This window comes from Cottoperca gobio, chromosome 1, assembly GCF_900634415.1.
Source record: "Cottoperca gobio chromosome 1, fCotGob3.1, whole genome shotgun sequence".
Classification (NCBI taxonomy): Eukaryota; Metazoa; Chordata; class Actinopteri; order Perciformes; family Bovichtidae; genus Cottoperca; species Cottoperca gobio.
The window spans coordinates 12,414,289-12,441,157 of NC_041355.1; the positions used below are offsets into that span (position 1 = coordinate 12,414,289).

General features: G+C 40.8%; 1 protein-coding gene across 3 annotated transcripts in view; it reads left to right on the plus strand.

Annotated features, from left to right (window-relative positions):
• The first annotated feature begins 2,109 nt into the window (after positions 1 to 2,109).
• Positions 2,110 to 26,869, plus strand: part of rab11fip4b (RAB11 family interacting protein 4 (class II) b) — a 28,812-nt gene continuing 4,052 nt past the window's right edge. For all 3 annotated transcript variants that reach the window (XM_029431788.1, XM_029431798.1, XM_029431807.1), the window contains exons 1-11: positions 2,110 to 2,554; positions 16,129 to 16,379; positions 16,865 to 17,050; positions 18,769 to 18,903; positions 21,240 to 21,275; positions 22,495 to 22,594; positions 23,149 to 23,252; positions 23,396 to 23,536; positions 23,791 to 23,872; positions 24,850 to 24,987; positions 25,142 to 25,300. In XM_029431788.1, coding sequence (XP_029287648.1) covers positions 2,477 to 2,554; positions 16,129 to 16,379; positions 16,865 to 17,050; positions 18,769 to 18,903; positions 21,240 to 21,275; positions 22,495 to 22,594; positions 23,149 to 23,252; positions 23,396 to 23,536; positions 23,791 to 23,872; positions 24,850 to 24,987; positions 25,142 to 25,300 — 1,410 coding nt within the window. In that variant the 5' untranslated portion in view covers positions 2,110 to 2,476. The remainder of the gene's footprint in view (positions 2,555 to 16,128; positions 16,380 to 16,864; positions 17,051 to 18,768; positions 18,904 to 21,239; positions 21,276 to 22,494; positions 22,595 to 23,148; positions 23,253 to 23,395; positions 23,537 to 23,790; positions 23,873 to 24,849; positions 24,988 to 25,141; positions 25,301 to 26,869) is intronic.

Below are 26,869 nucleotides of genomic sequence, written 5' to 3' on the forward strand. Positions count from 1 at the left end.
CTGAGATAAGAGTTGAAAAGGAAGTAATGGTAAACATTATCGAGAGCCCACTCCGAATGTTTCCCTACACTTATTTAAAACTTATGTAGACTCTTTGAGGAATAGATTAAATGCTTGAGGGCACATCAGTAAGACCTTAAATTCTGTGAAATTATTTAGAAATGGCACAGCAGGGAGAAAATGTTTTGGAAAATTAGCATTGCAAAAATAGTTTTGCTTTTGAGAAGGTTTGGTGCAAAGGGAGTTTAGGGTTTCCATTCATCCATTCTGCACATCATGTCACATTAATACAACACATTGTATCTGTACAATTTCAACTTCTCAGGAACCATGAACCGCTGTGTGTATATTGACCACAATGCATTTCTGAAAGGATTTTGTAAGAGATTTGAGGATTTTCTCCACTTTGAATCACATGATCCTACAAAGTCTCTTACGTTGGATTAACCAGAGTTTCACCCAGAAATACCAATATGTTCTCTTGTTTGGGGTGTAAGTCAGTGGATCGAGTTTATGTTAGAGCGGGAATACAGTTTATATATTTATATGAGATTGTTTTGTTGATTATCGATTAATCAATCAGCTATTTTCTCGATTTAATCAGTAAATTGATCATTAAAAGGAGATCATCTTCAAGTCCAAATTATCATATTCAAATGCCATTAATGCAATGTTTTGTCTGACCAACAGTCTCAAAGATATTGAGCGTAATAACATAGAGGACTAGGAAAACAACAAATATTCTCATTGCAGAACCTTGAACTAGAGTCATTTCTTGCATAAGAAAATACTTAAACAACTGATCCATTGTTGAAATAGTTGCTGATTCATTTTCTAATCGACTAATTGTTTAAGCTGTGATATGTAATGATACAGGTGTCTTCTCCTGTTTGTAAGTGACAAATTGCAGCTAGAAGTGATTTTCTGAACTTATTTGTCAATTTTAGCCGAGTGAAGTGAACAAATCCCTCTAGCTCAGTGGTGGGGAACCTCTGGCCTCCGGGCCGTAGACCATTTGATCCGGCCCTCGAGGTAATTCATAAACACACGTAAAAAAAAATGCAGCGTGGCGAGTGTAAGACAGAGAAATGTGGATGCGGATTGTCGCACTTTCCAGGAGAAATGGATGAACGATTCTTTGAGGAAGTAAAAGGCCAGTGTGCCTAATTTGTGCGGACGCGCTTGCGGTGAATGTGCGGTGAATGTGCGGTGATTGAACATGTCAAACTGCACTAGCTGAAAGGACGAGTGCGTTTGGATAAAGTTAACGCTCTTCCGCGGAGTTTGGCCCAACAAGCAGCTCTCTGCAGAGCGGAACATAAACACATGGACAGATAGAGAGCCACACCAAGAACAGACTGTTCCACCACTGCTGTGCAGTTATCACTTTATTTTCAACCACTTGGTACTTATATTATTTTTTATTCTATTTAATTATTGTGTACTGCCTTTTTACTTCATATGTTCTTTTGCTGTGACCAGATACATTTCCCCGTTGTGGGACTAATAAAGGATTGTTTTCTGATAAAACAAAAAGATACATGGATAAAAAGGTTGCTTTTTTGTACAGCATATAAGAAAAGTGAAATGAATGGGCTGTGTCTTAAAACATTTTTGCAGAGGTTATGAGTTCAATAATTAGTATGGCCCTTGACATGAAAAAGGTTCCCCACCCCTGCTCCAGCTGCTTAGCCATCACTTCTCTCCTTTTCCCTAATGCTTCTGCCCCTCTTTTCTCCTTCCCATTGTGACAAACCAGTGCATCTTTTCTTTTTAAACCCATCCTGTGGAATCTGCTGCATCACTGAAGACGAACTGTTTCAGTTTAAGTGACAACAATCACCTCCCTCCCCCTCTGCACAGCCCTCACAGGCACTGGCCTCTTCCCCAGCAGAGACTGACACTGAGGCAGGCGGGACTTGATATGCAAATATAGCCTGAGTAGGCGGCGGCCGAGAACAGAGTGTGCGGCAATGTGAGGACTCTCACAAGCCCCGCCCACATAAGCCAGTTGCTGAGCAACGGTTCGCGAGGAGGGAGGGAGGGGGGAGGAGGGGCCATGAATTCAACAACTGTTGCCTGATCTGAGCTCTCACTGTGTAAATGCAAGTCAGCCGGCGAACCAGTCAGCGAGAGAGGGAAAGTGTGTGAGGTGCAGAGTCTGTGCTTGTGTGTGTGTGTGTGTGTGTGTGTGTGTATGTGTGTGTGTGTATGTGTGTGTGCATGTGTGTGTTTTACACACAGAGAGAGAGGAGAAGCCAGGCAGCCGGTGCAGTGTTTTTAAAGTGAACGATACATACTACTCCGCTCCTCTTGCCTCTCTTTGGACTATACCACTAACAGGGACTCACCCTTTGGACTATCCCGACTCTTCCTCCTCCTCTTGAAGGGAACACCTGTGTGTGTGTGCGCGCGTGTGTGTGTGTGTGTGTGAGCCAAGACAACGGACTTAGCCCCGGCGAACAGGGAACAGTGGATGACTTCAGCGGATGAGGGTTTGGCTGGTGGAAAGAGGGGCACTGCTGACCATGGACCCCCCTCACTTGTAAACGGGGTAAGCCACCAGACTGCACCCAACCAGCTGGAAAAATGGGGGTGATGAAAGATCACTTGACAGAATGAGAACTAAACAGAGAAAAGACTTGTGGGAGACGTGAGGGTTTACTGGAAGAAAGGTCCAAATATTAAGGAAGCTGCAATAGTTTATATGTTAAGGGGTGAGTTACTGGTGAGTTGAAGGGGGGCAGTGCAGAGTCCATTGTCTCCCAGTTTGTGAGTGTGTGTGTGTCCGTCCTGCCTCACAGGTTCCCTGTCTGTGTTGCTCAGTTGTCGGTGTCTGTGTCATCATCACACTACAGTGTCCTGTCTCTTCTGTTCGCTCTCTTCTCATCCCTGTCTGCTCTCCAGCATGCTTTCTGATCATTGTCTCTCTCTGCTTCAGTCACTGGAGGCTCTGTTGCGGTTCAACATCTCTCTGATGGTAATGGGATTAATTGGAAACCAGGGTTGCTGCTGCAAAAATGGGGAATGACAGAGAGTGAAGGAGATCAAAAGAAGTGTGCAGGGAACAAATATAGCATGTTCAGGTACAGATAGGTTGGAAAAGGTGACGTAAATGTGAGAGCAAAAGGTTTGTTTTCTAACAGGACTGAGGAGAAGGATGTTTGGCACATAAATACAAGGCAGTGTAGTGATTCAATCCGTCATGTTTATTAAACATCTTCAGTATTAATATTCAGTTATTTGGATATCGTGTCAAATGATTATGCTCTATAAGTGTAATACAAGTTATTCCAGTCTTTATTCAGGCTACAGCTCGTTGAAAAAGAGGAAATTGATACCAAAATAATCACATGTGTTTTAAACTAACCACAGTGAAAATGTAGGTGCACTGTAGACATGATAAACACACGTCACAGGGCTTTGGAAAGATTTATTTCAATTTACTACTGCACAGTTTTAGAAGTTGTAAATAATTTTACAGTAAACAATTAAATACATGTTACAGTCAGTTAAAAGATTGTCTTTGTGACAGTGTCATCATTTTAAAATGATCTTTTTTTGACTGTAATTTAGATCCACTAGAGAATTTACACTCAATAAATGTGAATACAAAGTGTTGTTGACCCTACAACTGATACTTGCTGTTCTAGTATCCATTCATTGTGTCAAAAATAGAAGCACAAGGTGAGTTTAACTTGTGTTGTGGAGATTTCAATGCCAACACATGACGTCAGACTCTAGTCGTTTTGAATGCTCCTGGTCTGTGACTGGACATTACATAATGAGATTTACTCTTCTTCAGCCAAGTAGGAAATTCTCTGCTGATTGTCCCGGGCAACAATCAACTGAAATAATAATCTAATTTCCTAATGTTCATATAGTTGAACGAAGTTGACTGTAAGTTACAGTAATTTGATTTAATTTCCGTAAACAAGAATGACATCCAGCCAAGCGTCTTGTCAGTGTCAGTGCCACTGTGTGTACACCAGGACTAGAATAACTAGATTAACATGCAGTACTGAGCTGCACTGGATGAATGAGCGCTAATCTGCAAGAGTTAGAGCAGTCACTCCTTTTCTCTGATTTATGTCATACCTTCTAACACATTGATACCGAGAGAGAAGTAAAGATATTCTCTCTGGACAAAACTAATGATTATTTTAACGCAAATACATTCACATTTTCTCAGTGAATTTTGTTTTAAAGTCATATTGTCTTCAAACTTCTTTTTATTTTTGTTGTTTTCCTTTGTAGAAACATGTTTAAATCGGTAATTGTTAGGACAGAAAAACAACATTTGAATTCACATGCAACAGCTGAAAAGAAGCCTGACCACCTGCTGGGGGTCTGCCTCTAACGGCACTCTGAAACGCTCCCATTCAACGGCCGACGGCAAGAGGGCTGACAAGCAGTCGCTTAGGAGAAAGACAAAGCACTTTGTTAAAGAAAGCGTTTCTTTTCTTTTCACTGGACAAGAGTTTGATGACACAGAGGGGACAATAAACACCCAAGACACAACACACTTTGTCTGTGAGACGATGGACTTAAATGAGACTGAGCTGGTGCTGCTACGTACAGAATGACTGAAAAGCAGTCATTCTGTACATTCTGTATCTTTTGAATGAGATCAAAAGATGTGTGCATAACATGTCCCGGTACAGTTAGATCGGAAAACATAAGGTTTGTTGTCTAACAGGACTGAGGAGAAGGATATTTGGCACATACATATAAGGCAGTGTATGCTGTTATGATTCATTCTGTCATGTTTAATCAACATCTTCAGTATTGATATTCTGTCATTTGGAAAATCGTCTCAGATTATTATAAGTGGATAAATGTAATCCAATGTATTCCAGATTGTTTATTGAGGCCATAGTTCATTCAAAAAGAGTAAATTTACACCATAACAATCGTGTTGTGTGTACTGTAGACAAAATACACACGCAATCTGCTAAAAGTTTGATATTCAATCAATGTTTTATGTCAATTATCAAGCAAAAATACTATAAATTATTTACAGCTTCTGATTTGTGACGATTTGCTGCTTTAATGGGTTTTATATTATTGTAGGTTAATGATATAAAATCATTACAGACTGTTGGTTAAGGCCCTGTGACACATATCCGTATGACGGAAGTGTATGCTGGCGTATACGAAATATCGGCAATAGGTTTATATAAATTAAGGGTAAGTTGTGATCGTTTGAAGGACGCAGACGACACGTCGAACACGCCAGACATACGGCCCTGTCACATAGTTCCGTATGGCAGAAACATGCCGGCGTATATGAAAAGTAGTCGTAGTCGTTTTAGACGTAGTCCAAATACGTCCAACTTTTCCACAGCGGTGTTGTAGCTGACGTATACATAACAAATACATAACAAATTATTATACGTATGTCAAACATTGATATCGTATCACTTACTTATTTAAAACGTATCAGAGCGTCTGGACAACGGAGCTGGAAAAGTGCCATCTGGTTCACGTCATGCTGATGCTGGAGAACGGCTAACATGCTGAACGCTAGCTGTACTGTAGAAACACGTTTAATAAGTTACTCCGTCGTCAGGCATAATGTTAACATAGGGTAGGAATAGGTTATCCACTCGTTATCAATAAGTTAGCTGTAGGATTCACCGTCAGCCGACGTAGCCTATATCTAACGTTCCTCTAACGTAGTCACGTAGGTATTTACGTACTATATTTACGTAGGTAAGTATTCACGTATGTCTAACGTAACGTCTGCATGTCTTATGAAGCACACGTCGGGTACGTCCGGTAATTTTGAACATGCTCAAACATCAACGTTCAACAACGCACCCCAGCGTAACACAGTGAGCTCTTAACGAATACTACTTATACCTTACCTTATATTTACGTAAACCAGCGTGTTGCCGATATTTTGTATACGTTATGCATTCGTTGGGCATTCGTCTGATACATTTTGTACAAGTAAGTGATGCTCTATCAATAGGTTAGACATGCGTATCTGTATATGTTCACTTTTCCAATCCGATGAAAAGTTGGACTTATTTGGACTCTGACAAATTTTCGTATGCGCCGGCATACGTTTCTGTCATACGGATATGTGTGACAGGGCCATTATACAGGACAAGACATCTGAAGATGTCCCCTTGGGCTCTGGGAAGGTGTGAAGGACATTTTTCTCAACGACAATAAACATGAGTCTGTATTAGGGCTAGAAACAAAGCACACTCATGACTTTGGTTTGACTTCTCTGGGTCAATGCCAACTTCTTTGTTTTGATTTGAAGCAGGAGCGTGTTTTGTTCAAACGTACATTAGCAGTTGTCAACCACTTAAGAGTCCAGAACAGGTGGCAGTCACGCAGAGAGCAAATGGACTAACAGACTAAGACACACCTGCCTACTTGGTGTAACAACTTCTCTTAAATGCACTTCAATATGTCAGTGAAGCTGTTTGGCCTCCACTTGGATGTAATAATAGGTGTCCACAAAAACATTTAAATTCCTCTTTAATTAAAAGTAATACTCTCTCAAGGATTGGTAACATAGTTCTTGAACTTTTAGACGGCTTTGTTATTGAAAGGTGAAGGTATTTTGTTTTGGCATGTTCTCAGGGATTACTGATGCAGTTCATGCATTGATTCATTAAAACACACAAACAATGCAAGAAAAAAGCCCTCATAATCTACGGATGTATTTCAAGTTATCCTTGTTTAGCGGGCCAATATACACGCCTGCACACACATGCAAACGCTAGGATTGAAACATGATTTTAGCTGACGGCACTCTTTTATTAACCGCTAATCTCAACTGTCTTGTTAAACCTTGTTAAACTTAAACCTAGTCTGAATTTGAATCTTCACTTCACTCTAAATCCACATTTTTAACCTTGATGAAGTTATGACGGGCCAACAATAAACTCATCTCATATTTCTACTTTTCAAGGATGTTTTCTTTTCATTCAGTAAATTCAGACATGGAACAGAAAGCTCAGGCAGTCACACTACTTCACCTGTTGGACTTTCTTGCGTGTCTCTAACTGGGTTTCATTGAGGAAACCTCCACACAGTCTCCAGTGTGCCGCTCCAGTCACTCCCTACATTGTCCTTTGTCCAGCACAGCATTCCTGGTAATTCAAGCAGATACCTGTTTAGACTCAGGTGGAAACAAATCTGTGTGCATGTGTAATGATTTTATACATGTGTAGTTGTGTGCGTCAAGCTGCTCTAAAAGCCCCAGTGTTGATGTTTTACTTGTAGTTTTGACTTAAAGATTAATGTGCAGGGAGGAAGAGAGGCTTTTCTCAAAATGGGGAGCCTCAGGTGTTTGTCTACAGTATTTCAGTTGCAGCAGTGTTAGTGTGTGTGTCTCATTTGCTTAAAGTTTCTCTGTGTTGACTGAACAAAATGGTGAGATATGAGTCATTGCTTCCCCTTTGTGCAATGTTTGAGTGTGTGAATGCGTAGGAAGAGTATTGCTTACCATAGGAGCTGAATAATACAGACATGCAGACAGAAACATGCACATTCACAACAGAGTGATGTCATGTATCGAAGCAATGAAAATAGGTTTGATCATGACTCATGAGTAATATGTGTACATTAGTGTTTAAAATAAAAAAAATGAAATGTATATATTCTTCTGTTGATTATGTTCTAGATTAATTGCTTATTGCTCACCAAATGTCAGAAGATAGGGAAAATGTCAATCACAGTTTCCCAGTGTCCAAAAATGATTACATTTTGTGTTTATGCTTGAAAGATTACTCAAATAATTGACTAATTGTTTCAGCTTTTGTGTTCACATTTGTGAATTATTTTTAAGGTTTTGTAAAGCCTCTTATACCCTCCTGTCCTAGAGCTTCTTGTTACTCACTGCTGGGATCTGAGGCTCAGAATGACAGACGCACACACCGGTAACAGAGTCAAAAGTGCTGAATATCTAAGAAAAAGCATTAAAGGATTTACTTTATAGGTGAATATTTCTGTGGTGGCAGCACTTGAGGAGCTCTGGGCTTAGAAGAATGGGGATAAAGAGAGTATGAGAGGATGCAATGAGCAAAGAGAGAGATAGAGATGTAAAGCCTCTGCAGAGGAACGCCTCTTATCTCTGGAGCTCGCTCTGACAAACACAAGCAGAGAGACTGCTGCGCTTCTCTCTCCTTCCTCTCCCTCTTTTTTTCGTATTCTTCCTCCCCGATCCATCCTCTATATTCCCCCTTTTTCAATATGTCCGTCACTCTTCGGCTCATCCTCCAGTCCCTTTTACTGCTGACTCGCACTGAATCAAAGCTTCAGCTCTTCAGTGTGGATCAATCCAGTTGATGTCGGTTCGTGCGTCTGCTCATCGAATCCCTCCCCACACTGGTGTAGCACTCCATCTCTGTTTTGTCCTCCCTTGTCTTTTGCACAACACTTGTTTTCATGTGAATATAAAGCAACAAGATGGTTACCGTCCAACTAGTTATACAACAAATAGGCCACAGGAACAACACCTTTTTTAAAACCTTATAAGCCGTATAATTCTTTTAATCTAGATTTGCTCAAATAACAATCCACAAATATGTTCCTTAAATATTTTTAGAGGGTGGTTCTGAATAGAGATCATAGCTCACTGAAAGCCCTTTAAGTCTGCTGGAGGGAAGAAGCTTAACTGTTTCAAATGCAGAACATTTTTAATTGCCCATTAACTTGCATTAAGAATGATCTTGATTCTTGTTTTTATTGATATTGTTTGTTTGGTAATTAAGATTTCAAAAAAAAAAGTGTATGATAAATGAGTGAAACTAAATTCGTCACCTGTGGGAACATTGCCAAATTCCTCACACATGACACATTTATAACATGTCATGTGAGGTTGAATATCTTATTCAAGTTTTACCGCTCTTTGCCCAGCCATAGTTTGGCAAGTTCAAAGCAAAATTCTCCACTGTGCCCGAAGGGCAGATTAATGATTGGTTCAGCACTAAACTCGTATTGACTCTCAGCACTAAAGGGGTGTGATGAGAGGTGGATCGAGAGTCTATCTTCTTAATGACAACATTGTTGTTGTCCAACCTGATAAAGAGTTTGGGCCTTTTGATGACTTCCAGATTGAACAGTAACCTGAAATGAATTGGCCTTTTAGTGAGTAATTAGTTGTCACTCTGCCTGTCACTCTGCCTGTCACTCTGTGTGCGTGCGTTTAAGCTTTTATCGTGTATATAAAAGTATACTAGCACTGTGAGTAAGTAGGCAGTATGTCAAGTATGTGTCAAAATAAGTAAAGTAAAGTTAACTCTGGTTATAATTGTGAAAAAGATCTGTGAAGACAATGAAGTCAAAGAAACATAATTACATTTCTTTTACTTTTTCGAAATCCTTTTTTCTACGATAGTCAGAAAATGTGCCCTCCACCATTATACATTCAGTTTCCTATGAATAATTTATATAATATATAATTATAAGAATAAAGTTCACTTGACTTCCTATGTACCTTTTTACTGTTTGTGCCTCTGTGTATGTCCATGAGGAATTTGCATCGTGTATTTGACTGCAGGTCACGTCAGAGGAAATAAGATTGCAAGTGAATATGAGCAGCACTTTTGAGATAAACTTTTCAGCGTATCTCCGAACGCACGTCTGCCTCCCACTCACCTGTTTTGTTCCAAATCTTTTTCTTACAACAACACACACACACAACTGTGTGTTTCAAGCAACCAGTTTTGTAGCAGTAATTGCAATACAATAACATCATTACATCTCACAATTGACTGTAATCCTCCACAGTGTTGCTCAACAACTGACAAGCATGACACATGCTTTACTCAATGTTTTGAATTTCAGGGCTGTCAACGGTGTAATTGGTAGTCAAAGTTCACATTATATAAATTTCCATCATTGCACTCCTAAAAAATGTATGTTGCTGCCAAACTTAACTGAAAGTTAATTAGGAGTTCAAATTATTGTAGTTACTTTAGAAAGACTTCCATAGTTGAACCATGATATACAGATATACTGTATAGCAGTGCTCCCTGAGAGCCTCCTCCGTACTCTGCGCTAACAGTCTTTGTGTCTATACTGACGTGTCTGACCTGTATTTTCAAAGAGAAAGTTTAAACATACTTATCAAGCCACACATATCCTGTTATAAATCTGTCATGTGTGAGTGATGATTGAGGAAGTGTAGAAGAAAAAAAAACACAATACCTGGACAGGGCTCTGCTAAGTGGGCAGTCAGACAGAGAGAGCATTCACACATGCATGTACGGCTGTATACACATTCATAAAGATTTTCTAAAACGCATCACAAGACTCAAATGGACCACAAACACACAGCAAAGGTCTGTTCGCTCAATCTGAGGGGAGACCAAATGTTTCTGTTGGTGTCTTCATCTCTCCATGTTTTTCTTCTCTGACATTAGCCTCACCTGGGAGAGTGGGAAGAAAAGCAGGAAAGATAGTATGTCTGTATTTTAACTAGGTCAGACCCTGCAGCAACAGACTCACAAGAATTCTATTTTATTTAAAAATGTGAAGGAAAAAAAACCATGATGTGCAGAATAAGGCTATAAAGCTGCATAGTTTTTACATCTGTTATGTCACTCCCTCTGTTGATCAAAGCACAATACAGTGTAAATTCTCTTTCAGTTATTACTGTTCTGTTATGCATTTGAACCTATTTTCTTACAGTCTATGATTTGGACCCCTTAGAAGTCATCTTGATATTTGGTATACATCTTGACTGTAGGGCAACTGAGTTAATCCTGGTTTCATTGTATTTTAAAATGCAAAAAAAAAAAATACCATCCCGCAAAACAAATACACTATAGTATAAAACAGATGTTGTACAATACATTAGGTGTACTACTGAAATACTTCAGACACTCATAGAGTCTTTCACCCGATGAAACCTGCTAATAAATAACAGAGCTGATTTGGCCCCAAGCAAACATTTAGGCCTTAGGTGCCTCAAGGGGCGATAACCCTCGAACGCCGTGGTAGACCCCGGTGGTCAGGGAAGCCGTCCGACTGAAGAAGGAGTCCTTTCGGGTTGTGTTATCCGGGAGGACTCCGGAAACAGTTGCAGGGTACCGAAGGACTTGAAGGGCGGCAGCCTCTGCCGTGTCAGAGGCAAAGCAGCGGGTGTGAGCACCTGAATCCGACTAACACGCCCTCTATGGTTGAGGCAGAGCTGGAAGCTGATGGGGGATCATCGTCAATTTCCCTGATGGAAGTCACTGAGGTAGTCAACAACTCCACAGTGGCAAAGCCGCAGAGGTTGATGAGATCCGTCCAGAAATGCTGAAGGCTTTGGGTGTTGAGGGGCTGTCTTGGTTGACACGCCTCGTCAACATTGCGTGGAAGTCTGGGACAGTGCCTAGGGGGTGGCAGACCGGGGTGGTGGTTCACCTATTTAAAAAGGGGGACCAGAGAGTGTGTGCCAACTACAGGGGTATCACACTTCTCAGCCTCCCTGGTAAAGTCTACTCCAAGGTACTGGAAAGGAGGGTTCGGCCGGTAGTCGAACCTCTGATTGAAGAGGAACAATGCGGATTCCGTCCTGGTCGTGGAACAACGGACCAACTCTTCACTCTCGCAAGGATCCTGGAGGGGGCCTGGAAGTACGCCCATCCGGTCTACATGTGTTTTGTGGGTCTGGAGTAGGCTTATGACCGGGTCCCCCGGGTGATACTGTGGGAGGTGCTGCGGGAGTATGGGGTGAGGGGTCAATTCTGAAGGCCATCCAATCCCTGTGCGCCCAAAGCGAGAGTTGTGTCCGGATACTCGGCAGTAAGTCGGACTCGTTTCCAGTGAATGTTGGCCTCCGCCAGGGCTGCGCTTTATCACCAATCCTGTTCGTGATTTTCATGGACAGGATATCGAGGCGTAGTCGTGGAGGAGAGGGGTTGCAGTTCGGTGGCCTTAGGATCTCATCGCTGGTCTTTGCAGATGATGTGGTCCTTATGGCATCATCAGTCTGTGACCTTCAACAGTCACTGGATCGGTTCGCAGCCGAGTGTGCAGCGGTTGGGATGAGGATCAGCACCTCAAAATCTGAGGCCATGGCTCTCAGCAGGAAACCGGTGGATTGCCTACTCCGGGTAGAGAATGAGCCCTTACCCCAAGTGAAGGAGTTCAAGTACCTCGGGGTCTTGTTTGCGAGTGAGGGGACGATGGAGCGAGAGATTGGCCGGAGAATCGGAGCAGCGGGGGCGGTACTGCAGTCGCTTTACCGCACCGTTGTGACGAAAAGAGAGCTGAGCCAGAAAGCAAAGCTCTCGATCTACCGGTCGATCTTCGTTCCTACCCTCACCTATGGTCATGAAGGCTGGGTCATGACCAAAAGAACGAGATCACGGGTACAAGCGGCCGAAATGGGTTTTCTCAGACGGGTGTCTGGCGTCTCCCTTAGAGATAGGGTTCAGAAGCTCAGCCATCCGTGAGAGACTCAGAGTAGAGCCGCTGCTCCTTTACGTTGAGTTGGTTCGGTAAGGTTGCCACCTGGGCGCCTCCCTAGGGAGGTGTTCCAGGCACGTCCAGCTGGGAGGAGACCCCGGGGAAGACCCAGGACTCGGTGGAGAGATTATATCTCCTCACTGGCCTGGGAACGACTCAGGATCCCCCAGTCGGAGCTGGAGGATGTGGCCTGGAGAAGGGAAGATTGGGGTTCCTTACTGGAGCTGCTGCCCCCGCGACCTGACCCCAGATAAGCGGTAGACAATGGATGGATGGATAAATTCTTGTTAGACCAAAAGATGATGTGAAGGCATGTCAGACTTCAGGCAGAGAAAGTTAGAAGAAGAGCAGAGCTTAGCGTCTTTGGTTCAAAGCCACCAGCAAGTTGGCCGCTGTTTGGCAGGCCAGCTGTGTTTTTGCCCGAGGAGTCAAGCAACTCAAAACACTATGTAGGTTCCTGTTTTGGCAGTTACAGCCCCGGGCCGTTCTGGTGAGCAGGCAGGTACAGAGAGAAGCGCATGCACGCACACACAGACACACTTCCTCCTCCCTCCATCAACACTTTTTTACTATTGTCATCAGATCAACTCAGAGTGACAGGCAGAGTAAGATGTTACTCTCCATCAGTGTCTTTATCTAATACAACAGCTGTCAGAAAAGTTTTAATTGCTAGTTGTATTCCCCTGAACAGTTCTTTTTGAACAGATGAAAATCAAGCTCCTTAAATACTTTGAAATCATGAAATACGGCCATTAATAGATGGGTGGGTGGGTGGGTAGGTAGGTAGGTAGGTAGGTAGGTACTTTATTTATTATTGCCACACAACAGTGTTGGTGGTAATCGTACGGTACAGCGTGGTGACTCTGTTACAGTGCAAGGAAAGAACAAATAGACAGACACCATAACCATACACAAAAAAGGAAAACGCATGAATATAAATAATATGTACAGTGAAATTATATTTGATAGATAGATACTTACAGATCATGAGTTCAGTCCAGTGCCTGTTGAGCAATATGGTCAGTATATAGGAACTTGTTGTAAGGGGAGTTATTTGTTCAATGTAGTTAATGAGAATGTAGGTATTAATAACTTTATGATAGAAAGGGTATTTTATTATTACTGAATCTTATTACTTCAACTAGAAAATGTGTTACTCTGCCAATTAAGTAATCATTTCCAGTTGATTTAAATGCTTTGCATAAGCAGGATTTCTCACCTTTTCTACCCTTATTGGGGGGCTTAGGTCTGTATTTTGACTAGTTCAAACATTTTCTTAATAAGGGAACTAGTTATATTTCTATTATTTGTTTATATTACGTAAGCTAACACTACATATGAAAAAAATAACTCATTCTCTCTTCCGCAGAACAAGCACAACAGGTGTCAAACTTCCCCGCTGTGTTTGCTTGTTCAGTTTTCTGAATTGTTATGGTGGAGTACAGATGGGGGAGCTGCCTATTTCCTTGCCTCACACAGTTTATTTTCTCTGCTGCAGGGTAATAAGGAGAGTGGTCCAAAGAATGCTAAAGAGATCTTTATCCTTGGTTTTATTCTCTGTGACTCAGCTCCAGACCCCATGGTGTTCTCTTTGTCACAGTGCAGAGCCTCAGTTTATGAGTTCAATGGGTACTTTTTAATTTAGTTGTACACAGTCTTGCAGGTTTGTGTATGTGTGTGTTTGGTTGTGTATGGGATAGGGATGTAAACAAATATGAATAATACATTAGAGGATAATCGGCGAACCGCATTCAGAGTTTTGCTGTAATATTCATCATTTACAGACCGTCTCAAAAGTGCATGCAAAATGGCCAAAAGAGCTTTTTAGATTTTTGTCAATTTCTCTCTCACTTGTTTTCATAGACACTTCAAACCAACTTTATTTTCATCTGGATCTGCATGCACAACCTCCCTTTGCAATATAAACCAGCACGCTTATTTGTGCCACTTGTGTGTTTATTTATTTATTTTCTTTTTCATTAGCTTTCTCTTTTTTTTTAACGAGACACTTCAGGCCAGCTTTGCGTTTCTCTGGACTGACTACCATTATGTAAACAACTAACGTTTTTAGAGTATTTAAATTTAAGTAGTATATGAAATGCAATTTTGACTCACATTTTCCCAATGTTAAAATCTCTTTCCTCTATTCATTCCCACACAGACCATTTAAAGTTACACAAGTCATTTTGGACTTGGTTTTTTTCTTTTTTTGATGGTAAGGATCAAATAAAAATCATGTTTGTTTCATTACATTTTTTAGGTACATGGTTAAAATATTATGTTATTTTGTATATTTTGTTAGAAATACATACTTATACTTACACATACAATCTAGAATGTTTTCTAACAACATTGTGGTGTAAGCCCTGCTCACTTCTGGTATAAATCTAGCTACATATGTACATATGAATTCGATTGAAAATTAACTGTTCTGTCAAGATCAGTGGAGTTTAAAGGATAAAAAGTCGTGTGTGTGTGTGTGTGTGTGTGTGTGTGTGTGTGTGTGTGTGTGTGTGTGTGTGTGTGTGTGTGTGTGTGTGTGTGTGTGTGTGTGTGAGAGCCTACATCTTAGTTGCTGAAACCTTGCGACTGGCCTAATGTTGTCTAATACCCACCTGACTGTCCTCAAGCTACTTTGTTATCTCTCTGCCTCTCACATCTCTTCACAGCACTCACACTCTCGTCTAATCTCGCCCTCACACTGTACTGCTAATTCCTTTGCATTCCTTCTCAGCTTTGTTTCTTATGACCTCTATTTCTTATTCTCGCTTGTTAGCTTCTCTGTATTCTTCTCTGCTGTATTTATTCTTCCTCCCCACCTGCATCCATTTCACTACCTCTCCACCTTTCTGTTACTCACTACTTAACATGTTTCTCCCCCTGCACTGTCTTCGTCTGCTCTCCTCCTTCATGCTTTCAGCTGTTCACTCATGCTGAGATAAGTCCTTGTTCTCTGTTGCATTAGACGAGATTTGAGCCGATGGAGAGTGAAACTAGATGGAGCGAGAGCTGTGACCTTTGTCGCGTTGCCCTTTCACCTTTTCCAGCCCTGCAGACCTCCTATGTGAACTTAAGACCATTCCCACAGTGAAAGAATTTACTAAATGGGAAATACTCGCATCAACCATGATATGTGAACATCTCTCCTGGCATTACACAAGTTCTGAGAGACTTTTGATATGTAACATCATTTAAAAGTTATTTGAATTATTCGCCTTTATGCCTACAGGTGAGTTAGTGCCAGTGAGCTGATTTATATATATTTTAAATAGATTGTAATTATGTTTTTTCTTACTCGCATAACAAGTAATGCTACATTAGCTGCTTGCAGTTCATGTTTGCACTATAACCATAGATATACAGACAACACTAACTGTATTACTTTACATTAGTTAAAGAAAACATCTTAACATGACAGTCAGAAGGCAAAGTCTGAAGGTATCAGGAGCCTCTTTTTGAAATTAAGTGTATTTAGTTTGCTGGTTGTAGAAAAAGTAAATTAATAACTGAGGATTTTGGCAACATCACCGTGATTTCATAACAACTGCACTCAAACTCTGTTTCTGTTACTGCAGGTCAGTGTCTGTAAATGTGTGTGTGTGTGTGTGTGTGTGTGTGTGTGTGTGTGTGTGTGTGTGTGTGTGTGAACTTACCCTCTCCCTCTTCATCTCTATCTTTGACTTTCTTCCCATAATTCTCCAGGGTGGTGAAGAGGTGCAGCTTTGTCCGGTCATCATGTGCACACGGGCCTATCCTGACTCCGTCCCCGAGTGCCAGCTTTTCCCGGGAGAGGTGGAGGAACCTGAGGAGGAGGCAGCAGACGAGGGCAGGGAGAAGGAATCAGACAGAGACAGTGCAGTGGAAAGCACCCAAGGGTCAGACACCTCCGACGGGCCGATTAGACCTGGAGACAAGGGAGACATTCTCGGGGATCTCTTTTTCTCTGGGGTGAAGTAAGCTGTGTTTAATTTTACTTTCACTACTGCTCTACTGTTTGTCTCTAAATCTTCAGTCCACATTCGATGAGGCTCCTTGTTCCAGTGCTGCACACGCTACAGACCTTCATTCATGGGGACAAACAGTCTGTTTCTATTCAGCTTGATGGTCCTCACTTATGTTTTTCTCAATCAGACTCTCTAAAATCTTCTGTCAGACTAAAAATGTAAAAACATTACTTTCAAATGAAGTCCTGAGTCTTATATTAACAGCATTTTTTTCTTCAGTGATATGTGGGGGAAACTGTATCCTCTAAACTCAAGTACAAGTACAATATACGAGGGGCTAGTTTTATAATCACGTGTTAATTTCAGTTTAGAATCTGAAACTTCTGTAACTCTTCCATTGCTTATGGACTTCCTTTGTTTTATTTTATTTAGTTTTAAAATGAAGATGAATGCAGAGTGTAAGCAAATATAACATCCTCCCTCTTTGTCCTCAGGGTTGCCCAGACCAGCGCCTCCGTGACTTCTGACTTATCGACACGTTCCTCGGCTTCTCTGAACGAGGAGCAGTTTGAGGACTACGGAGAAGGGGACGAACCGGACTACACTCCCAGCAGCCCCTGCCCGGACGACGAGACTCGAACCAACGGGTACTCCGACCTCGGATCATCTGTTCCCTCTAGGTAAGACATTGCTCTGCATGTTTGGATATTGAGGGTGACACTATTAAGGTACTGCAATAAAAGTACCAGTATGGCATCAGTACTGAACATTGTTTACCTTAGTTACCAGAATAATCCATTTATGAAGCCGATGAGATGTGCCGTCTCACCTAAAATGATGACCGCCTCCTGTTTACATCCTACAAAATGAATACTCCTTATAAATAAAACGTTATATGTTCTGCGAGCAAGAGCAGAGGTCCTCTTTAGTAAGTTCTCTATTTTAAATGGCTGTGGATATTGTTTAGACTGTCATATACTATCTATAAGACGAGATGGATTACCATCAGGTGGTTTAACATCTGCCAATCATTTGTTTTTATATTGCCAATGCTGTGGCAGTGGTCAACATGATGACGGTGTCTAGTTTTGGTGTCACGACTACAATGAAACTCAAACATTTGGATATTAAAACACGCATGTTAGGTCTCTCACTTACCTCCTCTGAAGGAACTCAAGTTTTGTCAAATTTCTTGTCCCCAAGATAGCTTATTGCAACAGTAATAGAAACTCTGCACACGCTAATTGTGTTGCTAAGTGCATGATGACTGATGACCTATTTCAGTTCAAAATCAGTATCCTGTTGTTCTGGGTGTGGCGAAAGTACAAACAAACCATAAGATCAAGGTAATTACTGCAAAATTAGCCTACAACTGTATATAATTATTATTCAGCTTTCTTGATGAGTCATAGCATTTCTTCCAGGTCCAGTACAAACGTTTGGTGGACCAGCACCCACTGTGCCACTCAGTGCAGATAATTATACATTTCACTTGTGTGTGTGTGCTTCTCTGCTGTTTCTCAAAGGTTAAGTTATTTTAAACACATTATTTTCTGTAGCTTCAACTGTTAAACATTATGGACTTGAAGCCCGACTCTGACTCATATTATTCTGAGTTTTGACTGTAGAAGTGTTTAGGAGCTTAGGAGTTCTTGCCCTTAAGGCCACATTAATATTCATCAAAGGCTTGAGTTTAATGGGATTAAGTCTCCCGGCTGATACACTGGCAATACTGCTCCATGCTCCTTACACGCATACCAAGCAGACAAAACTCACCAAATGGAGTTGGCATGGAGATTTAAATTTAAAATGAGGCCCAGATTTACAAGAAGTCTTCGACAGCTCAGCATGGGAAAGAAGTTTGAATAACTACAGGACAACGTAGGTTAAAGGTTCACTCACTAAAGGTTGAAATTTAGAGAAATCGTCTGCGTTGACTTTCAAAGCACAAACAGTGAGCCTGTGGAAAATAATTGGATTCAGGGTAGTTATTGGAAGCTAAATCATGGAGTGTATCTTCAAGTACATGTTATGCATTATATTGCATTATTTTGGCAACAGATTTGGTAATGCGTTCATTATTTTGCTGTCTTGCTTTAAGCGTTGCCACCTTCCCAACGCACTGTAACACTATAAACTAAGTGGAGACTGCAAGTTTTATTTGTATTTATAAATTTGTATTGGCCTTATAAAGTGAGTATATAAAGTGCATAGCCAGATCAATTTTCCAAGTGTCTTTGCACCGGCTACACGTTTTATAACAGCTTCACTTCTCCACACACTCACATTGTCGTATGTTCATACATGCACATGTATTCAAAGCCAATTCAATGTAATCTGACTCCTTCTCAGTATATAGGCCGATAAAAACTGATAATGTCTGCGTGTGTGTTTACAGTGCGGGCCAGACTCCTCGTAAGGTGCGTCAGCATTACACCGGTGAACTGATGGATGTCTACTGTTCTCAGTGCAGTAAAAAGGTCAACCTGCTAAATGACCTGGAGGTTCGCCTCAAAAACCTCAAGGCTAACAGGTAGAACACACACACACACACACACACACACACACACACACACACACACACACACACACACACACACACACACACACACACTATTACACAAGATTGACACACCCAAAATGCCAGTTGTTGATGTTTGTGCGCTATTTCTACTGTTTCGTAGCCCTTTCCTTCCTTTTCAAACGTTTCACCATTTGCTTGTGTTGACTGGGTTTTTTGATAACCAAGGAAGTAAACCCCCATTTAAAAAAAGAAATACCTGCTTACGTGTTGTCAGGGCCTAAACCTAATATAACTCCACATGCTGAAATACACTGTAGCAGAAACACAATACCCCATGTTGTATACAAACTTGAAAACAGGTAGGGTGACTTATTTAGAAATTTAGAAATTAGCGTTAATGATCCCGGCAGATAATTGTAGACACAACCATGGTATATTAAAAGACTTAATTATAGATGACGCGCTCAATAAATTAGCAGCTGTAACAAATATCAGCTATTATGTGTTTTTGTACAGGTACACTCCGAAGGGATTTGAAGTGTATTAGTGTCCACTCACATGGGACTGGTGAGGTTGACTCAGGGGTCACTGTTTGCTTCGTGGGCTCTTTTTAGTAGAATTTAATAAGAGTATGTTTAAAGTGTTCCTCCTCCTGTTTAAAGCGCACACACAAACACTAATTGATAGTTATATAAGGCAGGTTAGTCTTGTGCTTACCTCATCAACCATTGTAATGGGGAATCTATAATTGGAAACATAATCCGTGGTGACAAATACTAGCTCACTGGCTACCTGCAAGCAAAAGTGCACACACGGCCACATAGTTATTTGAGAGCACTGAGTGTTGTAGAATGTTTTTGAATATATCGAGAACTATGAAGCCAATTCTTTTCTTTGTTACTTGGACTCACTGCTGACTCTGCAGGGTATCTCCCCAGAGAGAAACGGCTCTATAATCCAACATGTCTCTCCTAATTAGACTTTCCTCTTATGAATAATGGAGTAGAGATGGGCAGAAAGAAAGAGTTAGAGCATAAAGAGCATTGAAGAAATGACTTTGAATGGAGTGAGCTCATAGGAAGCGGATACAGAGTGAATAGCACGGTGGTGGTAATGGATTTTGATGAATATGAAAATGTCTCAAATATGAAAAAAGTCACCTTATAGATCAGTCTAAAGAATGTTTGATTTAAAGCAAGACTAAATGGATTGTGAAAGAACAGAGTGAGGAGGGATTGCCACTAAGCAGTGACGGTATTTAAAGGATCACTTATGCATGTCAAGCTCCTTTACACACAATTAATCAAATTCAATTGGCCGCAGTGAAGCATGAGTAATGAACTCATGAAGGGAGTGGGTGGGATTTGTCTATGTAAAACTAAAAACATTTGCTCTCATTGACAAATATAGGGAATATTCGTAATGTATTCATAAAATATTCTTTGTCAGGTGCAGTTTATCTCTCTGTGCATTCACTTATGAGAACATCTGTGCATTTAATTTGTGGGAGGAAGCTGCAGCGTTGACGATGACCTTTAGAAAAGCACTGCTCATGATTCTAACGATGTAAAAACACAAGTGACAGAACTTGAAACTTAAAACTTTTTAATAAGTATACTTTGTACATAAGAGCACAAGTAAATGGAAGACAAGATCACAGATGTTCAATAATAAATTAGTGCATTTTGTGCAGATAAACGTTCAAAGATAAATTCTGTGAGCAGTAATTCTGCTCCACAATTTAGCCTCTTAGACTTCTTCAAAGAGGAACTTAAGGTGAAGTGAAACATTAGCTGCAGAGGAAACGTTTTGTCACATTATAGATTGTGTAAAACTTTGCTCAGAGGATCAGACACCCTTGTGAGTTATTTACTCTGTTACCAAAAGGTATCCTTTTTAAACAAGACGCATATCTTTTGCGCTTCTTCACAGTTTGCGTGACTTGGAGAACAATACTCTTGCAGAATGAGTGATTTAAAACATAATAGTTTTACAGTGCTCCTGCTGTCTTCCTGTGCATTATACTGTATCAATTAAGCCTTAACCATTTCATTTGTGTGGCCCTACAGTATGTTTGCTCACAGACGGACGCAGAGTCTTTGGGCTTGTGTCCCCCTGAGACGGTTGCTGAGCTGACAAAAACCCTCGCTCACTGTACCAGTTAAATTGTGCCATCATTGACATGTCCTTCAGTCTTTCTTTCTCTCGCTCTTTCCTGCATGTCTGTCACACTGAACAGCCACAATCTTAATTACTATCAGCAATGAGTTCCAGTGCATTGATGAGTCTAGACGTATCCATGACAATTTACTGTAATGTCTGTCATTTTGTTTTTCCCTTCATAGCCCCAACAGGAAAATCTCCAGCACGGCTTTTGGAAGGTAAGCCGTGTGTGTGTGTGTGTGTGTGTGTGTGTGTGTGTGTGTGTGTGTGTGTGTGTGTGTGTGTGTGTGTGTGTGTGTGTGTGTGTGTGTGTGTGTGTGTGTGTGTGTGTGTGTGGGTGTGTGTGGAAGGTCACTCACTTGTTGTTATGTATTGTACAGCCTTTGCTGCATGTGTTGGCTCTGTTTTGTTGACAGAGGCTCACATACATACATACACACAGCAAGATTACTTATCACTCAGCTGACCGACCATTGTGCTCTAACAGCCAGTTAATCAGTAACTGGTTATTCAGAGAAATCGCACGGCGTCTGGGTGGAATTAAACTGATCTGAAACCAGGAGGTGCTGTAAAATCTTTTGTTTTTGTTCCGGAGTTGAAAAAGAAACCCTCTTTGGACATCAGCTTTTTTAACCGTCAGCAATGTATCTCTGGCCTGTTGGTCTGTACTGAATGAAATGTTTTGTATCCAGGCATTAGTCCTGTTTCCACCCACAGTTACTGAGTTACAGCGACAGAGTGTCAGACCTGATCTATGTATTCAATATGAGGTTTGGCTCTCTCCTATCCTTCCTTCTACTGTTCTCTCTGTCTGGTTTGATTACTTCTTTCTACTTTATTGCTCTCTTTATCTGTTCTTCTGTTCTTTCGCCTATCTGTTTCCCCTTTTTAGCTGCGACCAGCAGCTCTATCGCTCGGTTGGTCAAAATGTCCCCTTTCAGTATTTACTTTTCTATCTACTATATAACCCTCAAAACCTCATCTCACCCCACCTCACATTCCCAACATCTAAAAAACAACAACAAAAGTAAAAATAATAATAATGATGTTCATCATCATCATCATCATCATAATAGTAGTTATGGTCGGTCCAAGAAAATGTCCCCACCCTGAAAGTGCAAATTCACGCTTGTTTTCATTTATCTCCTCTCTCCATATTGCTAATCTCAGTAATGGATTGGAAGCGAGCTGTTCGAGTTATTTCCAGGCATCTGCAACAAGGTGTATGTGTGTGTGTGTGTGTGTGTGTGTGTGTGTGTGTACTCGCTTCTCTGCCTTTCAGTCCTATATCATCTATGCAATGTTGCAGTAGGATCACTGCAGAGCAGAGCTCACTTCCTTTTACTCTCACACACACACACAAAAACAACCAGCTGGTCCTCACCTGGATCCATTGCCGGCAGATTCTTTAACTTTGCGTGTCTCTGTGTGTCTCAGGCAGCTGCTTCACAACAGCAACTTGAGCAGCAGTAACGGCAGCACGGAAGACCTTTTCCGAGATAGCATCGACTCCTGCGACATCGACATCAATGAGAAGGTACGATTGTGTGTGTGTGCAGTTTCGTTTGTCCATGCTGTATGTTGATCTGTGTCAGCTGACTTAAGTAACTAGGTTCTTTTAATCACGTAACAAATGCCTGTGGGAAGTAACAACAACCCTTCCTGTTTCTGTGACGACTCAAAACTCATAAAGGATTAAATATATCTCACCTTCAGTATTTCTTACGCTCTCAGAACTCAAATCACAGAGAGTGAAGAGTTGTTCCTGGCGAATGCACAGCTTAAATTGAGAATGCTAATTCATAGGACGAGCCCTGTTGGGATTCCTCTTGCATCTGCAAACTCAAGGAATAGAGTTATTATTTTCCAGACTTTAAAACCTTGGGAGTTGTACAGTTTTATGAAGTCTGGAAAGAGTTGTTGTTTAGTGTCAATGTGATACTTCTGGTTTTTGTTGAGGGATATTTCTTTATTTTCACACTGGACAGCATGTTTCAGCATACATCATCTTAAATCCTTAAATATGATTGTCACATATTTATGTTTATGATGTGAATTCAGGATTTAGTAAACTGTCTCTGTTCATATCAGGTGAGCTCTCTGGAGAAGAAGGTGGCAGAACTCGAGAATGAGATTCTAATGAGCGGTGATCTCAAGTCCAAGTTGAAGCAGGAGAGCACACAACTAGTACACAGGTACAGTCAGAAAACAAATACACAATTCCTTTTCAAACGAATACATGACGTGACCACATAATGCAGATCATGTAGAAGTAATTTAGTGTTCAACAGCTGATACTGTATTGAATACATTTTGTGCAACGTGTTCAACGTCTCAGGGTTAATGAGCTGGAGGAGCAGCTGAAGGACCAGGAGACGCGATCAGAACAGAGTCTGCAGGAGGAGCTAAGACGACACCGGGAGTCCTACAGCAAGATGGAGAGAGACAAGAACACACAGATAGAGCTGCTGACCAACCGGTGAGAAACACAAATACTCAAGCACACGTACTACATATACTTACAGTACATGTTTTCATTTATATGCAAATGTATGAATTCATTAGAGTGCATGGACATTGACGTTTCTGCTTGTTTAGAGAAAAGGCAGAATGTAAAACTTTATGCAAAACAGAGCTCACAGATTCCTCCTGGGGTTTAGTCAGTTGCCTCTGGAGCTACTAAGAGACACACTCATCTTGTGTATAAAAGTAAAACTGATTTTGTGTGTTCAGAGTTAAGCAGGTGGAGGAGGAGAACAGTGACATGGCTTTTAGCATGTGTCGGCTCAAATCGCAGTCTGAGAAACTGGATGAGGTAAGCCATATTTACTTTTTGTCTTTCTTTGAATGTTTGCTTTCTTTTATTTTGTTTGTGGTTTTTTTATTCTGTCCTTATTTTTACATTCAAAGGGGATCTCAACCGACTCACAAGAGAGTTTCCTGTATGTGTGAAAAAAGCAGTAAAAAGCCTTTTGTGGCTCCAGAACGAGCTGCATGGAATCAAATAAAAACTTGAGTCGCCGTCAATTGGGTTTTAAAATGAAAGAATCTCTGACGGTTTAGTTGTATTATGGGTAATGTAGGCACCCGGTTTTGACAAGGAAAAAGAACACATGATATAAAAAGACTCGATTTTGATCCCTTTTTTTTTAGACTGTCTATTGTGAGTCTGACACTTTTAAAGGAGAACATGCTAAATCGGTGGAATGCTTTTTTAATGTAGCACATTCAGCTGATGCTCTTATCTGGTCTCTTTCTCTTACTCACATGCAAGGTCAACACAGTCCTACTGTCCCTTTTTTTTTTTTTTTAAATGGGAGTGTTCTTAATAGTAATAATAATATTCAACATCTGTGCACACGCACAAAGATAATGAATAAGTCATTTTATTTACAAGATGAGGTGTGCCCCTGGATGCTGCTGAACCACACCTCTATTATGAGACAGTATCTATGTAAATAACACCGAAGCAGAAAGGGGTGTGTGTGTGTGTGTGTGTGGATATATATATACACGTATATATATATCTATATATATATATATATATATAGATATATATATATATATATATATATTATATATATATATATATATATATATATATATATATATATATATATGTATATAGATACAAAAGTGTCTATCCTTGTAGATATGTGTGTATGTCTTTGTAGGTTTCAGATTTTGAATGAAAGCGTACTGTAAATAGGAATGCCTATCTCATAAGAGAGTGTACGTGTGCTTGTCAAAATAAACTTCAAATTGTAACTGTGTATGTCTGTCCGTCCTCAGGAGAAGCAAAGGATGACAGACAAGCTGGAGGACACCAGTTTGCGCCTGAAGGATGAGATGGACCTCTACAGGAAAATGATGGACAAACTAAGACAGAACAGACTCCAGTTCCATAAAGAAAAGGAAGCCATGCAGGAGGTGGGAGAGACTATTGTATACAGTCAGACACATGCACAGAGTGGATTGTTTGTCCTGCTGTTTTCTCTGTCTCCCTGCAATTATGCTGCCTCTTACACCTACAAAATACTGCACTGGCATTATATAACATTTTTCATCTGTCCTTTCTCTGTAGGTGATAGAGGACCTGCGTCGAGAGCTGGAGCATTTGCAGCTCTTCAAGCTGGAGGCAGAGAAGCCTGGCCGCAGTCGCAGCTCGTCCTCTGGGCTGGCAGACTTCAACAGCAGGACCAGGGAGATGGAGCTCGAGCACGAGGTCAAGCGGCTCAAGCAGGTACTGATGAAAGACTCTGTTTAAATGTCTTTGTTGTGCACAGCTCAGTGAGTACGGTCACCGAGTGTGCGTTACGATGCGGAGATAATCATAAAACCCTTTAACATTGATTTTAGAGTGTGGGAAGCAAAATGGTGCCTGTTGTACAGCTTTGATCCACTGAAGAGTTCTAGATGTGCAGAGATGTTAAGTCTCAAAGCACGCTACATAATTATACCCTCACAGATTCAACGTGTCCTATTAGGTATTAATACTTGATTTCTTACGGAATACTCAACATAGTTGATTTGTTTTTAACCAGAAGAAGTCTCTTGGCGAACCAGTTGTTTTCATTTATTTAATTGAACTAATAACTTGTTTTCCTATCCTTGAGTTCCAAAGTGTTTGATACATTTTCTAAAGGGGTACAGATTTACTCTTTGAAATCTTTTTATAAAAATCTTTTATACCATTTAACCTGACTGAGCACCATGCTACAACGGACTCTGAATCAGGAGCTTTGCCACTCTGTAATCGTCATGATGAACACAAATGAATCTAATCCCTGCATTATTTCTAAGAATGATTATTTCACACACAATGGCCAAATTAGAGCCTCGTAATTTTGTCCAATGCACCTGCACAGTGATTCAGATGGGCTACTCGAGTTATATGTAGCCCTGCAAAACTTAGTGCACTTTGCCTTTGCTCTTACAGGAAGTATGTTATCAATTTAACACTTTAAATTGGTTAGTGTTCTGCCAGAAGAACGTAAAATGTGTTGACTTCATAAATCAAGCCACACTTAAGTTATTTGTGTGGCTGCAGATGCTAAGTGGATCACATTGAAACGTGCTGGGTTTAGGCAGAATATATTATCATATATCAGTCAATCAAATTGGCTCCTCTCATTCCCTTAAAATCTCCTTTAGTAACAGCACCATCCTTGACATACGGATAGTTTGGTAATGGATCACAATGTAATTCCAGCTGCATGTGTTCTGTATAATTCTTGTCTATTCTTTCACTTCTGTATTCCCAGACACACTGACATTTCCCTTTTTTATTTTCTGCCTGCCAGACATAAATGTCATGTTACTGTTTCCAGTCCTGCAAAGTGTAAATACTGGGTTCAAAGTAAACATTAGATTAGAGAGCAGGGAGAAGTGGAGTGTTTCAGATCTCTCTGAGGAGATTATAGTAAAAGATGTTAACGCTCCTTGCAGTTGTATAGAAGCCTGTGCCTGAATGATATGCATTGGACATTATACTTTCAAGTTTCTAAGACAACAGAAAAGGCATTAAGAACAGCAGAAGCTACTAAAACCACCTATTCTTGAAGCAGCTCTGTAAGTGGTGCAAAGCCAGTGAGTTAGAAGTGCTGATTTGCACAATGTGTGTATTTTATCAGGGACTAAGATTATAGAGTTCATATCGTCGTGTAGCCTCAGACCAAACGTGTCGTACGAAGTGCAGGCAAGCAAGAAGAGGAACGATAATATTGGTGCTTAGCTTCAATCTGCAGATTCTTCTTTTTTATGTCTTTCTCTCTTAATATATCAACTTCCTGTCCTGAGCTACTTCCTGCAG